This window comes from Canis lupus, chromosome 15 (genome assembly GCF_003254725.2).
Source record: "Canis lupus dingo isolate Sandy chromosome 15, ASM325472v2, whole genome shotgun sequence".
NCBI classification, from domain to species: Eukaryota; Metazoa; Chordata; class Mammalia; order Carnivora; family Canidae; genus Canis; species Canis lupus.
This window is the reverse complement of record NC_064257.1, coordinates 34,508,544-34,524,906: the sequence shown is the minus strand read 5'-3', so window position 1 is coordinate 34,524,906 and position 16,363 is coordinate 34,508,544. Positions and strand designations below refer to the sequence as shown.

The 16,363-nt window shown below is 34.7% G+C and overlaps 1 protein-coding gene across 10 annotated transcripts in view; it reads left to right on the top strand.

Annotated features, from left to right (window-relative positions):
• The window catches only part of CEP83 (centrosomal protein 83), a 147,451-nt gene that overhangs the window by 47,764 nt on the left and 83,324 nt on the right, over window positions 1–16,363 (top strand). For 9 of the 10 annotated variants that reach the window (XR_007402197.1, XR_007402196.1, XR_007402198.1 and 6 more), the window contains exons 4-5: window positions 3,936–4,028; window positions 6,121–6,252. Coding sequence is in view for 1 of the 10 variants with exons in the window: in XM_025438863.3 (XP_025294648.1) it covers window positions 3,936–4,028; window positions 6,121–6,252 (225 nt within the window). In the remaining 9 variants the exon portion in view is untranslated. Of the gene's footprint in view, window positions 1–3,352; window positions 3,456–3,935; window positions 4,029–6,120; window positions 6,253–16,363 lie in introns of those variants that run through there. The other variant, XR_007402199.1, reaches the window with a different exon arrangement.

Below are 16,363 nucleotides of genomic sequence, written 5' to 3'. Positions count from 1 at the left end.
CTCTAATTCTATGCCTTTGTGTACATGTGCTTTGGTGGGGGTTTGGGAGGGAAGGGAGATTTTTCTTATGTATGTGTGCTTGTTTTTTATAAGATTCTTAGGAGGTAACAAAAAAATCAGAGACGTTATAGATTACAAGACTCTTGGGTAGTTATCAGCTTCAGTGTTCTTTTCTCCTTTGTGTAGATTTATATTTCCATTGGTACTATTTTCCTACTGGCTTAGGGATTTTAACATTTCTAACAGGGAGATCTAGGAGAAATTTTTTCAGCTTTTAAATAATTGATTTAAAAAAATAAAATAAAAAATAAAAATAATTGATTTTAAAGATAGTTTTGCTGAGTACTAATTTCTAGGTTGACTGTTTTCCCCCCTAATACTTTTAAAGATGTTGCTCTTCTGTCTTCTCACTTACGTTGTTTTACATAAGAAATTTGCTGCCATCCTTATCTTTGTTCTTTATACACAGGGAGTCTTCTTTTCATGGCTGCCCTTAAGATTTTCTTTTTATTGCTGATGATGAGCAGTTTGGTTGACATGACTTTGTACTTAATATTTATGGTGCTTAGTGTGTATTCGATCTGTGGGTTTGCAGTTTTCACTACATTTAGAAAAGTTTTGGATGTGACTTGCGAAAATATTTTTTCTGCCTCCTCTCTGATCTCCTGTGGGGATTCCATAGCTGACTAGTATGCAGTTTATTTATTTTCAGTCTTTTTTGTCTCCTTGTTGCATTTTGGATAGATTCTGTTGTCATGTCTTCAAGTTCACTGATGTTTTTTTCTTCAGTATCTAATCTTTCATTAATCCCGTATAGTGTATATTTTTCATCTCAGAAATTGTAGTTTTTACTTTGGAAATCTAATGTAGGTCTTTTTCATAAGTTGTTTATATCTACTTAACATGTTCAATCTTTTCTCTAGATATTGGAACAAATGGAATTAAGTTATAAGAACTATTTTAATGCCTTTGCTAATTCTAACATCTATATCATTTCTGTGTTGGTTTTGGTTGATTGAATTTCTTTTCTTATTGTGGGTAGTATTTTCCTGCTTCTTTGCATGCCTGATAAATTTTTATTGGATGCTAGACATTGTAAATTTTGTTTTGAGTGCTAGATATTTTTGTATTCTGATAAATATTCTTGAGCTGTGTTCTGGGACAGTTATTTGGAAGCGGTTTCATCTTTCTGGGTCTTTTAAGATTTGTTAAGTGAGAGCAGATTAGTGGTTAGTGCTCATTATTTGCTACTGCTGAGAACCTTCTGAGTACTCATTGAAATGAGGATTTTCAGTCTGGCTTTTGGGAAAAGGAACTATTCATAGCTCTGTGTGAGCTCAGATTACTCATCCATCCGATTCTTTCAGGGCACTCTTCTGAATGAGCCAACAGAGACCTTTTGCAGATCTTCATAATTTTGTTTCTGTGCCACCCTCTTTTCTGCTACCCTCTCTTATGATTCTAACCACACTACTCTCCTGATTTGTAGTTCCATTTAAGTCATAGAGTCCATCAGACTGCCTGGATATCTCTTTCTGTGCATGGCCTGGAAGCATTCTCAAAGCTAGCTAGCTTTGTTGTTTGTCTCTCAGGGATCTTTTTTGCTTTATTATGCCCAGTGTCTTGAAAACTGATTTTTGTTTATTCTTTTGTTTTAGGCAGGAAAATCTGATCTCTCTTATGCCATCTGTTGGAAGTAGAAGCACTTTTATTTCTAATTAACCTTTAATTACAGAAATCTGAAACAAGTAGATTTTGTAGAGTGGGTGGTTGGGTTGCATCCTCAGATACCCAGCACCAGTAATTCCAATAATTACCATCTCTCAGTCTTGTTTTATCTTCTTCTCACATTGCTGCTCTGTTCTTCAACCTCTCTGGATTATTTTGAAGCAAATCACATTATCTCAACTCTAGTATTTTAGTATATATCACTGTTAAATACCAAAGCAATCTCTCCTTTAAAAGCATAACCACAATACCATTATCATACCTAAAAGTACTTACTTTCTTCTGTCTTTTAATATTGCATCTTCGTTCACATTTCCCTACTTTTCCCACAGTTTTGCTTAAAGTTGGCTTGTTTGAAATGGGATCCAAGTAAGATTTATGTATTACTCTTTACCTTTTAACCACCACCTCTCCCCAGTTTGGACTCTTGATACTATCACCCAGACTCTTGACATCATAAACCAGATTATAACAAGAGCTTTCTTTCTGATTTCCCAACTACATTCATTGTCTATTTCTTCCACAGTCAGCAGTTTTCTCCCACCAAAGGTTTTGATCCATCTTGCTTCTTCCTAAAATGGAGATATGGTGATGCCATTCTTAAGCTTGAATACTTTCAGTGAATAAACAAGGTACAGAAAAATGTGTATAGTATGCCTTTCTGTATGTAAAAACTAAAGGTGGTGTGGTGTATATGCTTATATATTTGTATATTGTTTTAAGAGGGACCCAAAAGATGTTAGCCATGATTGGTTCCTAAGAGAGAGACTGGATGGCTGAAAGAAGACGACTTAGTTTTTCAGTGTTTTTTGTTTGAGTTATTTATGTAATTCTATTTATTTCATTATAAGTAAAAAAAAATTACTACTGAATACTGAGCAAGTTATGAGTAGGGACTTGATATTTAGGAATCTTCTAATTGTAGCTCCCACCTCTTTCCATTTTGTTCCTGGCCAGGATGTAGCTATCCTAGGTGGCATTTAGAAATGTTTCAGCATGGCCTTGATTGTCATATATCTAGAAAGCATCAGTGCTCAAGGATCCAGAGTTTTAAATGATCTATAGTACTTCAGGCAGTTCAGTCCAAAATGCCTTTAGCTTACCTGTGAGGATCATTTTTCTCCCCAGGGAATTTAAAAATGTTATCCATTTTTAAGTTTCTTGTTTAGTTTTCCCATTCCTTTGATGTGCTATTTCTATACTTAATATCTTTTCTGATGGTCTTTAACTGTCTGGTAAGCCTATATTGGTTACTTTTATAGTTATTTGTGTATATGTTTTATTTTTCATATGAGAATTTGAACTTCTTATGGGGCAAGAAATGCTTCCTCTAAGTTTTTGTGATCTTTAGAAAGTTAGACTTTGTGTATGCTTCAGTTTCTGTGAAAAGGGGATGATAATATAACTACACTGGAGGGTCATTGCAGAGATTAAGTTAATGCATGGAAGGTATTTACAGTGTTATATAGATTATATACTATGTTGCAGAATGCTTTGTATGTAGTTAGTATTCAGTGAAGTTTTTTAACTGGAGTATTGATAAGTAAATGAATGAATTAAACAAATTATTCTTCATTTTCAGAGGTTAATGTAAATACAAACTAGGTTTTCATTTGTTTTATAGCCAGTATTTGATAATTGAGTGATCCTATGTGCCAGGCAGTAGTGTGAGGTGTTGGGGACACACCCTGGTGAATAAAGACTGTGTTTGCCTTTCAGGAGCTTTCGTAAGTACTTCATCACTTATTGAAATATGAGTTCTATAAGAGAGCATAACAGGGAGGCGCCTTGGGTAGAGTAAAAGCCTTTTCTGATTGAAAATAAGTCTGAAGAATTCTCTGTGGGGTACTCAATTTTTACACCTTTATTTTGATTACTTTAGAAAATATACTATTAGCCATTATCTCAAACATGGTAACCTTAGCTATCAACACAGTTATTCCTAACAGTCACAATAATAATAATCAGTGCTTATCTTTACTTCCTGTTAATGGATTTTTTTGACATCTCTGAGAGCCTGAAATTGAGATCTTCAAGTATTGTTTCAAATGATGGTTCTGCTTATATAATGATGACTGTAAAATTAGGGATATTGTGAAATTTTTATGAATTGAATTTTGTTATAATTAGGTGTTGAAATTTGGTAATTTCTTGATTTTAATATTTATGATTTTATATTTAGAACTATTTGTTTCTCTACATAATAGGTATTAACGCCACAAAAGTTGGAATTGTTACGAGCCCAAATACAACAAGAATTAGAAACTCCAATGAGAGAACGCTTTAGGAATCTGGATGAAGTAAGTAATTTATATAGAAGGAACTGTGCATTTATCTTTATATGGCCGATGAAAAGCATCATTCCCCTACTCAGAAACCCTACAGTAGCTCCACTTTTAACTCAAGCATCCTTACAGTGGCTTTTAGGGTTGCACAAAATTAGATCCCATTCTCTGTCTGACTTCCATCCATTCTGGCCTCTTTGATGTTTCTTTGGCACTCTAGAGATGAAACAAATCAAGAATCTTTGCTATAGCTGTTACTTGTGACATGAATAGTCTCCTTCCAAGTTTCTCTTAGCCAACTTCCTCATTTCACTCTTTTTTTTTAGAGATTTAAAAAATTTATTTATTTGAGAGAATGAACATGAGCACAGGGTGTGTGGCAGAGGGGGAGGGAAAAGGAGAAGGAGAAGCAAGGAGACTCCTTGCTGAGCAGCCTGCTCCATGCATGGGGCTCGATCCTGGGATCATGACCTGAGCTTAACCAACTGAGGCACTCCTTCCTCATCTCTTTAAAGTCTTTGCTAAAATGTCACCTTCTCATTGAGGCCTACTTTGACCAACCTGCATCTTCATTTAATATTGCTTCCTGCCTTTTCCATCACTTGTTAGACCTTTGGATTCCCATTTTCCCTGCTCTACTTTTTATTTTTCTCTAGTACTTATCCTCTAATATGCTTTATGTTTATTGTGCTTATTTTTTATTTTCTTTATTACCATCTCTAGAATATAAGTTGCATAAGAGGAGGAGCCTTTATCTGTTTGGTTCACTGTATATCCCAAGTTCCTAGCATACAATAGATGCTCAATTTATATTTGTGGAATGAAACAGTGTATTTCATGCAACCTCAGAAAAATAAAAATTTGTTACAGTTTTCTGTTTAGACTGAAAGATTTCCTTCCTCTAATGAAATGTTGGTATGATTAAATGTTTAATAAATGGGATAGCAAAAGACGACATATATTAAAGTATATTAAGTATTATGCCAGACAATTTTTATATGTAACCTTATTTAACAAATAGACTAGGCCTTCTACATGGCACATGAATATTGTCCCCTTCAAAATGGACTCCCTTTGGAAAGTTGTAGTCTAGTGATGCTTCCATTGCACAATACAGTTGTAGAATCCACTTTTATAAATGGCTTAATTGGCTTGATAAAGTCGTCTTTTGAATATCCTCCTGGTGAATAAACAAAGCATTATGGTTTGGTAGTAGACTTAATTTTTGGATTTAAACAAATCCATTTATACCTAAGGTAGGTGATCAAGTTAGGTAAAAGTTTGGTGTTTTTTTTTTGTTTTGTTTTGTTTTTTTTTTTTGAGTAACTTTCTAATAAAATTGTGAAACCCATTTTCTCGATTTGTAAACTGGCTTAGAGGAATCTTTCATTCAAAGATTTACAGTGAGGAGAATCTTTTAGAAGGTGTTATTACTTAATTTCCTGATGAATGTTGAAATAGTGTCTTTCTCCTTCATCTTCTCTATTGCCCAAGTTCTTATTGAATTTAGAATGTCAGCAACTTTTGTAGTGTTAGTAAGTAGAATTGGAGCATGCCAGAGATTTGCATGTGTTCCTGGTTAGTTAGGAAAGTTGGTGCTGCCTATACCCTTAAGAGTGGTATGTTGAACTATCATTGTATTACTTGATTGAACCTTAAGTTACTGTACTAAATATTCAAATAATCTTCTCTCTACTTAGAATTCATCTTGGCTTTTAGAGTGCTTTTTATATTTCACTCTAGAGTTAATTTTTAAAATTTAATTAATTTTGAAAGGTATACTACATTAGTATTATTTTATTTGGCCCATAGGTCAAAACTTTTGATGTCCTATTCATTTTTCTTATGAGAATCAGTGAGGAAATAAGGTAAATTGAATGGTAATTTGCTTTATTGGCACCTTCTCAAGAATGTACTAATTCTGTATGTAGAATACTTGTCATAAGAATTTTTCCAGGGTTTGTTTATACTTCTTTTAAGCTTATTTTTTGCTTTTTAGAATTGCTTTCAATATAATGCAATTTAAAATTATATTTGCAAAAGTGATTTTTGGAGTGAGTACAAATTTCATAAATTTGTCATAAATTGCAATTTCCTTTTAATTTAGGAAGTGGAAAAGTATAGATCTGAATATAATAAGCTTCGCTATGAACATACATTTCTCAAGTCAGAATTTGAACACCAGAAAGAAGAACATGCACGTATCTTAGAAGAAGAAAAAATAAAATATGAATCAGAGGTGAGTGATTGATTATACTAGTTTAGTCATTATCCTTCTAGTCAGTAAAATTTTGTGATTTTTTGGAAATTCCAAGTTAGAATTGATTGCATAATTCAGTTTCATTAATTAATGGTGAAGTATTTGGCATGTTATTTATCTGTTCTGTAGTAATTATTTTTTGTGAACATTAATTTTTGGCTGTTAGATTTTCCTCCTTTATTTTGCCCCTGTCAGTGGAGATAGTCTCTTTTCTTCTATAGCCAGAGAGACAGCCTTCTTTTTGCAAATATAGTTTGTTTATATTATTTTTTATGTAGCACTGTCCCCCTTTACTTTTTAGAACCAAACTATGTCCAGGAGAGCTATGGCTACCAGTGCATGTACCTTGTTTCTACTGATAGGAATAAGGGGTTTATACTTTAGGGTGTGCTCATCACATTCAAGAAGTGCACTTTGTTCTTTTTGACATCCTTAACTGCAGAATTTTCTTTCTGATGCCTACAGCATGTTCTTTACATGTCTCTGCCTACGGTATTGCTTGGCCAGCCTTTCTACTCATTTTATATTTTGTCTCCCGATTTTCCAAAAATGAAATTTGTGTTTATCATTCTTTATGTACTTTTATATGATTTTTCAAGGTAGAAATATCAATTTTGTCCTGCTATATTCAAATAAGAAATCTAATGCTAGTTGAATTTGTAAAAAAAACAAAACCAAAAACCTTGGTATCTGTAGTTATATGAAATATTTTATGTACAAACACATCTGCATTATGTATTTATTACATCATACAACATTTATTTGGAATTAAGAATTAGAATATAGGACAGCCCGGGTGGCTCAGCGGTTTAGTGCCGCCTTCAGCCCAGCGTGTGATCCTGGAGACCCAGGATCGAGTCCCGTGTCAGGCTCCCTGCATGGAGCCTGCTTCTCCCTCTGCCTGTGTCTCTGCCTCTCTCTCTCTCTCTGTCATGAATAAATAAATAAAATCTTAAAAAAAAAAAAAGAATTAGAATATATTTACCTTCCTTTGCCAATTACTAATTGTGTCAAACTGCTCTACTTTTTAAAATTTTTTTAATTTAAATTCAAGTAGCCAACATATAGAACATACTAGTTTCAGACGTAGAGTTTAGTAATTTATCAGTTGCACATAACACTCAGTACTCATCACATCACGTGCCGTCCTTCACGCGCATCACCCAGTTGTCCCAAGCCCCCACCCGTCTCTCCTCTAGCAACTATCAGTTTCTTTCCCATAGTTAAGAGTCTCTGTCATGGTTTGGTCTCCCTCTCTGATTTCTTCCCATTCTGTTTTTCCCTCCCTTCTCCTATAATCCTCTGTGCTGTTTCTTATATTCCTAATATGAGTGAAACCGTATGAAAATTGTCTTTCTCTGATTGACTTATTTCACTCAGCCTAATACCCTCCAGTTCCATCCATGTCGATATTAATGATGAGATTTCATCTTTTCTGATGGCTGAGTAATATTACATTGTGTGTGTGTGTGTGTATGTATATATATATATATATGTACACATCTTTATCAATATTCCATTGTATGTTTGTGTATGTATATATAGTATATGTGTGTATATGTGTATGTATATATTTTATTTACTCATATATTTTATATATATACATACACATATACACACTACCTCTTCATCAATTCATCTGTTGGTGGACATCTCAACTCTTCCATATTTTGGCTATTGTAGACATTGTAGCTATAAACATTGGGGTGCTGGTGCCCTTCAGATCACTACATTTGTATCTTTGGGATAAATACCTAGTAGTGCATTTGCTGGGTCATAGGGTACCTCTTCGTTTAGCTTCTTGAGGAACCTCTATACTGTTTTCCAAAGTGGATGTGCCCGCTTGCATTCCCACCAACAGTTTAGAGGGTTCCCTTTTCTCCACATCCTCGCCAACATTTGCTGTTCTCTGTGTTGTTAATTTTAGCTATTCTGACTGGCGTGAGGTGGTATCTCCTTGTGGTTTTCTCTTTTCTTTTTAATAAGGCTGGCTAGGGGTTTATCTATCTTATTAATTCTTTCAAAGAGCCATCTCCTGGTTTTGTTGATCTGTTGTGCTTAGAAGATCTGTCATTTGCTGAGAGTGCCATGTGGAAGTCTCCTACTATTAGTGTATTATCTAAGTATCTCTTTACTTTGATTATTAATTGATTGATACACTTGGCAGCTCCCACATTAGGCGCATAAATACTCATAATTGTTAGGTCTTCTTGTTGGATAGACCCTTTAAGTATGATAGAGTGTCCCTCTTGATCACTTACTACAGTCTGTGGTAAAAATTCTAATTTATCTGATATGAGGATTGCTACCCCAGCTTTCTTTTGAGGACCATTTGAATGGTAAATGGTTCTCCACCCCTTCATTTTCAGGCTGGAGGTATCCTTAGGTCTAAAATGAGTCTCTTGTAGAGAGCATATATATATATGGGTCTTGCTTTTTTTTTTTAAATTTTTTTAATTTTTTTTGGGGGGGTCTTGCTTTTTAATCCAGTTTGATACCCTTTGTCTTTTGATGGGATCATTTAGCCCATTCACATTCAGAGTCCCTATTGAAAGATATGAATTTAGTGTCCTTGTATTACCTATACAGTCCCTGTTTTTGTGGATTGTTTCTTTGGGCTCTCTCTTTCTTTTACAGGGTCCCCCTTAATAATTCTTGTAGAGCTGGATTGGTGGTCACATATTCTTTCAGTTTCTGTGTATCCTGGAAGCTCTTTATCTCTCCTTCTATTCTGAATGACACAGCCTTGCTGGATAAAGTATTCTTGGCTGTATGTTTTTCTCATTTAATACCCTGTATGTATCATGCCAGCCCTTTCTGGCCTGCCAGGTCTCTGTGGAGACTCATTGTGGCTTTAATCTGTATTTCCCTAATGCCGAGTGATGTGGAGCATTTTTTTCATGTGTCGGCCATTTGTCTATCTTCTTTGGAGAAATATCTGTTCATGTCTTCTGCCCATTTCTTGCCCGGATTTGTTTTTTGGGTGTTTAGTTTTGTAAGTTCTTTATAAACCTTGGATACTAGCCCTTTATCTGATTATGTCATTTGCAAACATCTTCTCCCATTCTGTAGGTTGCCTTTTAGTTTTGTTGACGGTTTCCTTTGCTGTGCAAAAGCTTTTTATCTTGATGAAGTCCCAATAGCTCATTTTTGCTTTTGTTTCCTTCACCTTTAGAGATGTGTCTAGCAAGAAGTTGCTGTGGCCAAGGTTGAAGAGGTTGCTGCCTTTGTTCTCCTCTAGGATTTTTTTTTTTTTTCAGATTTTTATTTATTTACTCATGAGCTACACACACACAGGCAGAGACCTAGGCAGAGGGAGAAGCAGGCTCCCTGCAGGGAGCTTGATGTGGGACCCAATCCCAGGACCCCGGGATCATGACCTGAGCCAAAGGCAGAGCAACCACTGAGCCACCCACATGCCCTTTCCTCTAGGATTTTGATGAATTCCTGTCTCATACTTAGGTCTGTCATCCGTTTCGAGTCTATCTTTGTGTATTGTTTGAGGAAATGGTCCAGTTTCATTCTTTTGCATGTGGCTGTCCAGTTTTCCCAACACCATTTGTTGAAGAGACTGTCTTTTTCCATTAGATATTCTTTCCTGCTTTGTTAAAGATTAATTGACCATAGAGTTGAGGATCCATTTCTTGGTTCTCCTGTTGCATTGCCAGTAGCATACTATCTTGATGATCACAGCTTTGTAATATAACTTGAAGTCTGGCATTGTGATGCCACCAGCTTTGGTTTGCTTTTTCAACATTCCTCTGGCTGTTCAGGGTCTTTTCTGGTTTCATACAAATTTTAGGGTTATTTGTTCCAGCTGTGTGAAAAATGTCAATGGTATGTTGATAGGGATTGCACTGAATGTGTAGATTGCTCTCGGTAGCATAGACATTTTAACAATATTTATTTTTAATCAGTAAGCAAACTGTTTCATAATTGATATGTAAGAAGCTATATGAACATTGGAACATTTACATCTTTTGGTAATACAGTAGTAAAAAACTGTATTTATAATGTCCTTTTTTATTAAAAACTTCTTTATGGCTTTACATGCTTTATTTAGCTATGATCTTTTATTATAATAGTCACTGTGATGGAACAGGATGGTATTTTATACATTTAAAATGAGGACACTTGAAGCAAAAGATAAGCAGCTTGCCCAAAGTCTCACAAAAAGTCAACAGCCAAGTTTATGGTAGATCTCTTGTGCCACAGCTACCAGCCCAAAGTTTTTATTTTTATTTTTATTTTTTCAGCTCAAAGTTTTTAGTTTGGTGTGGTAATTTCACGTTATTGGTAATTTCAATTAACAGCCATCCAACTAATTTTATCAAGAGATCTGTCAATATGTACTACTTATGATGATGAAAGGTTTTGAATCTATAATCATGACAGACTTAAAGGAATTACATTTAAAAATTTTCTAGTAGAAAATAGGAATGATAAAGATTTCCAGCTAAAATGTAGGTTTAGTGTATTAAAGAGTAACCACTGAGGTTAAGGATTCTGGTGCTTTATTTTATATTTTGCATTTAAAATCTAATGTTGATATTTATCTGGTAATGACTATTTGTATTCTCTAGTTTCTTAGTTTTATTGTTTTCCTATATTTTTCACCCATGAAAGACCAAATAATATTCATTAAAATTTTCAAGGGGTCATTGGTGTCATTAATTCTCCTAATTTAAATGTCTTATGAAGAAATCTGATAAATAGCTAGCTGGGAAGGCATAATTAGTAGAGGCTAGAGAAGTAAAACTTTCTGGTAAGATTGAAGTTCTTTTCTTTCTACTTCCCAGTTATGCAGGAACAGCATTAATTAGTGGATCATTGGGTATTTGTGCTTTCATTCCGTCACTTACCTTTATACACTAATTTCTGTACACAAGAACGGTAAAACCTGGTGATATGATTGTGGATCATGATACAGCTGTGAAACTTCAAGGAAAAGCCTACTCTTGCCATCTTCCAATTTAAACTGGTATAAAATATATGAATTTGTACTAAAAATAATTGGCTTTATTTGCATTAATTAAGGATTCACACAATACTTGTGCATTTTCACTTCTACAGATAAAAGAAGTAACTAAATATTCTTTGTGTGTTCTTAGGTGAATACTTTAGGAAGATTTTTTTTTTTAAGATTTTATTTATTGACTCATGAGAGACACAGAGAGAGAGGCAGAGACACAGGCAGAGGGAGAAACAAGCTTCATGCAGGGAGCCCGATGTGGGACTCGATCCTGGGTCCCCAGGATCCGCCGTGGACTGAAGGCGGTGCTAAACTGCTGAGCCACCCAGGCTGCCCCTACTTTAGGAAGATTTTGTTGGTGTTTTTATGAGAAGCACCTCAGTGATTCACATTTCTCTCATGATATTCTGAATTAAAAAGAATATATGAAAGTAAATGTCTTTATCTTATGAATAAGATAATGTCCTGACTTCTCAATGCATTGGCTGTAAGAACATACTAAGTCTGGGATTTCATACACGTGAAATTCTGAAGTTGCATATATAGGTTTTATTCAGAGTGGTACTGTTGTGCTTTCATTATGTTATTTGGTTTCTAATTTTATATTCTGCAAATAGTAATGAACAATACAAAGAGTTTTAGGTATAGATGATATTGGTCGACTGAACGAGTGCAAAAAGTAAGAGTAATTCAGGGAGGAAGTGTAAATTTGTTGAGAGAGGTGCAGTGAGCGCTGCATTATATGAAAAACTTTAGAGTGACAATATATATTGACAAGCCCCTGAGATTATTCCATCTGGCTGTCCAAACTGAGCTGTATGTTTGTTTTTATGGGGCTGGTGAGAAGCCAAAATTCCTGTGGCAAAAGGAAAACTTTTCTGGGTCCCCATTACCACGGGCTGTTTTTTTTCTTACACACTGGTGGCACAGAACTGATAATGATTTCCACATTTTGGTCTTTATCCTGACACACATATCAGTAGACATCATGAAACCTCTTAAAACACTTTCTGATTTTGTCCTGGTATGTTGTGAAGCTCTAGGTGACCCATATGGCTCTTTTGTCTAAAATATTCCAAGTTCTCTGACTTGTACCCTTCTCAGAGTGCCATTAACCATATTATAATAGGCAAAAGTCTCCCAAATTAAATTACTAAAAAATAAAAAATAAAACATAAATGAATGAATGAATGAATGAATGAATGAATGAAGCCTCCAAATGGGAATTCTCTGGGATGGATTTTGGCTAACCTTTCAGAAGGGCTGTGTGAAATTTTAGTCATTAAAATTCTGTGTATGGGAGTTCCTGGGTGGCTCAGTTGGTTAAACGGCTGCCTTTGGTTCAAGTCATGATCCCGGGGTCCTGAAATGAGCCTGCATTGGACTTCCCTATTCAGCAGGGAGTATGCTTCTTCCTCTCCCTTTGACTCTACCCCCTGCTTGTGCGCTCACTCACTGTTTCTCTCTCAAAAAAGAATAAATAAAAAATGAAAAATAATTCTCTGGATGCAGTTTAGAGTATCTCAAAAACTGAACTTATTATATATAAAATTTTAAATATTGAAGATGTTTATTTAATGTGACATTGAGAACTGAACTTCTCAGTTCATTTGTAAAATGGTGTTAACAGTAGTATCTGTCTCATGGATCTGTGAAATTTAATCAGTTAGTATGCTTAGATAAGTACCTAGCACATAGTAAATATTCAATAAATGTTAGCACATACTCAAAATTTTTGGAGTATATGGTCCTGTCATTTAGCATGCTGAAGTCTTCAGTGTCACGTCTATACTTTAGATAATCTAAATAGTTCCAGAGCATCTCTCATTTCAGTTTCTCTGTACCCCACCTTCATCTCCCAGCATTTGGAACGCTCTGCTTTCGGGTGGTCTGTGTCCTATGTTTTATTATCCTTATTCTCTTTTTCAGTCTGAGTACAATTCTTTTTAAGACACTGTGAACATCATCTCATTTCCCAAGAGTTCTTGTGTCCCATTCCCTAATCTTTCCTTAACTATGTCTGGGGGCAAGTACATAGTTCTGGGAATTGCTTTCTTCCTGTGACTATCTTTTATTTACTAGGAGAAAATAAGGACATAAGGAAAAGGAACCATAACATCCAAAATTAGATTAAAATATGAACTTTAGATTTATAAATAATTTAATTGCTGCTTTTTTCTCAGTATGAATAGATGACAGTGTTTTTGTATTCCATCGTTAATTTGGGATAAATTCTAGTACATATAGAGGAAGAAGGGAAATTTAGGATAGTAAAAATATTAAAAAAGTGAACCAACTTGATTTTGAAAACAAAGCTGAGAACCTGAAACTTCATGTGCATAATATTTACCATAATGCCTGACACATAGTAAATGTTCGAATTAATGGTGTTATTACTGTTAGTATCTGACAGCATTAATCATAGTACTAATTATCATAAAAATATAGAAGATATTTAAAACAGATTTCAGATCTGTAAATGACAAGCTGCATAAGTTGAAGAAATACATAGAGGCAAGACAAATTCATGCTTAGTTTATTGAGAGAATCACTTTATACTTGAATTCTGTCAGCTGTAGGAATTAGGTAATCATTATTCCCATTTTATAAATGAGAAAACATTTCTGAAAAAACATTCATGAAGCACTGAGATACTAGTCCAAGGTTATACAGCTAGTATGTGGTAGAACCATGATTGATTTTTGTCTGGTAGTTTCTTCTGGCCAGGATGGAATAATAAGGAATGATTTTTTTTTCTAAGGCATTGACTAAAACCTGAGACAAAATATAGGAAACAGTGGTGTTCAAACACTGGAAAATAGGTAGTACAAGGCAGTGATCCCTGAAGGAAGAAAAATAAAGTCCCATGATTTCCCCATAGTAGTCCATCAGAGTGGAAAGGCCTTACAATGTGTGGTGCATTGAGTAGAAGACTCAGAAGGATTTTACTTGAGTCGTAAAGCCAAATTAGCCCTACACTAAAGGCTTCTCTGGTTCTCCCTAACAAGTGTAAAAGCAAGATTTACTGTTTCTAAGTAACTTACTTAAAAGCATAACAGAATGAAGATTTACAAGTATGTAAAGGGGTCCAAAAGAATCCAGCACCGAAGAAAAAAAAAATCTATAAAATTCCCAGTGTTTGGCATCCAGTAAAAAAAATGACTAGGCAGCCCAGATGGATTCATAAGTGAACTCTACAAAAACATTTAGGGAAGAAATATCAGGTCTTTCCAGTCTTTTCCAGAAAATAGAATCAGAGATAATATTTCTTAGCTCATTCTGAGAGGCCAGATACCTAGTACCTTACCTAATACCTAAACCAATCTAATGCCTAAACCAAACAGGAATTATAAGAAGAAAAAGCTACAGACCACTGTCTCTCATGAACAAAGATTCAAGAATCCTGAAAAAAGTATTAGCAGATCAAATCCAACATGTGGTAAAAGAATAATATACCATAAACAAGTAGGGTTTATGACATGCATGAAAACCTGGTTCAACATTAGAAAATGAATTAATGTAACCCATCTCCTCAACAGGCCAAAAAAGAAAAATCCTATCAAAAAGAAAAATGATCCCATCATTAGCTGCAGAAAAATCATTTGAGAGAATCCAACATCCATTCTTGATTAAAAAAAAAAAAAAAAAACCTCAGCAAACTAGGAATAGAGGGGAACTACCTCAGCTTGTTAAAGAACGTCTACACAAAACCTATAACTAACATCATACTTAATGGTGTTAAGTTAGAGCTTTCCCACTAAGATCAGGAACAATGAGACACAGATATCCTTTTACCACTCCTTTTCAACATCATGCTGGGAGTCTTATTTAATACAGTAAGACAAGAAAAGGAAATAAAAGACATACAGATTTGGTAGGGAGAAATAAAACTTTTTGCTTGCACATACATGATTGTCTATGCATAAAATCTGAAACAGTGAGCAAAGAACTCTTGAAACTAATAATCACAGTGAACTTGCAGAATATAAGGTTAATGTACAAAAGACCACCAGATTCGTATGTAATAGTAATGCTCAGATGGAATTTGAAATTAAAGACATAGTATCGCTTATGTTAGCATCCCCCAAAATGAAATACTGACATATAAATCTGAAAAAAAAAAGTAGGTCTATATGAAGAAAACTACAGACTGATGAACAAAATTAAAGAACTAAGTAAATGGAGTGATAGTTCATGTTTGTAGATAGACTCAGTGTTGTCAACATGCCTGTTCTAATTTCATCTATAGTTTCAGTGCAATCCTAATAAAAATGCCAGCAAGTTATTTTGTTGATATCAACAAACTGCTTCTGAAGTGTATATAGAGAGACAAAGACCCAGGATAGCCAACAAAATGTTACAGAACAAAGTCAGATGACTGACACTGTCTGACATCAGAATTTATTATAAAGCTATTGCAACCAAGTGTGCTATGGGCAAAAGAACAAATAGATCGATAGAACAGTCCAGAGTGTCTAGAAATAGACTTATACAAATATAGCCATTTGGTCTTTGACAAAAGAGAAAAGGCAGAATGAAGAAAGTCTTTTCATCAAATGGTGCTAAAACAATTTAACATGCACATTCAAACAAAATCTAGACACAAACCATATACCTTTCACAAAAATTGAAAGTAGAACATAACCCTAAATATAAAACTTAAAAATATCAAACTCCTAGAAGATAGCAGAAAAGCCTAGATGACCTTGGGTTTGGTGATGACTTTTTAGATACACAATGAAGAATACAATACACAAAAGAAGTCATTGATAAGTTAGACTTTATTAAAGTTAAAGACCTCTGTGAAAGACATTTGAAGAAAATGAGAAGAGAAGCCATTGACTGGTAGAAAATATTTGGTAAGGGCACATATGATAAAGGACTGCACATATTCAAAGAACTTTGAAACTCAACAGTAAGGAAACCACCTTATTTATTTATTTATTTATTTATTTATTCATTCATTCATTCATTCTTTCATTCATTCATTCATTCGAGACACAGAGACAGAGGCAGAGGGAGAAGCAGGCTCCCCGCAAGGAGCCCAATGCAAGACTCGATCCTGGAGTCCGGGATCACGACCTGAGCCAAAGGCAGACGCTCAACCACTGAGCCACC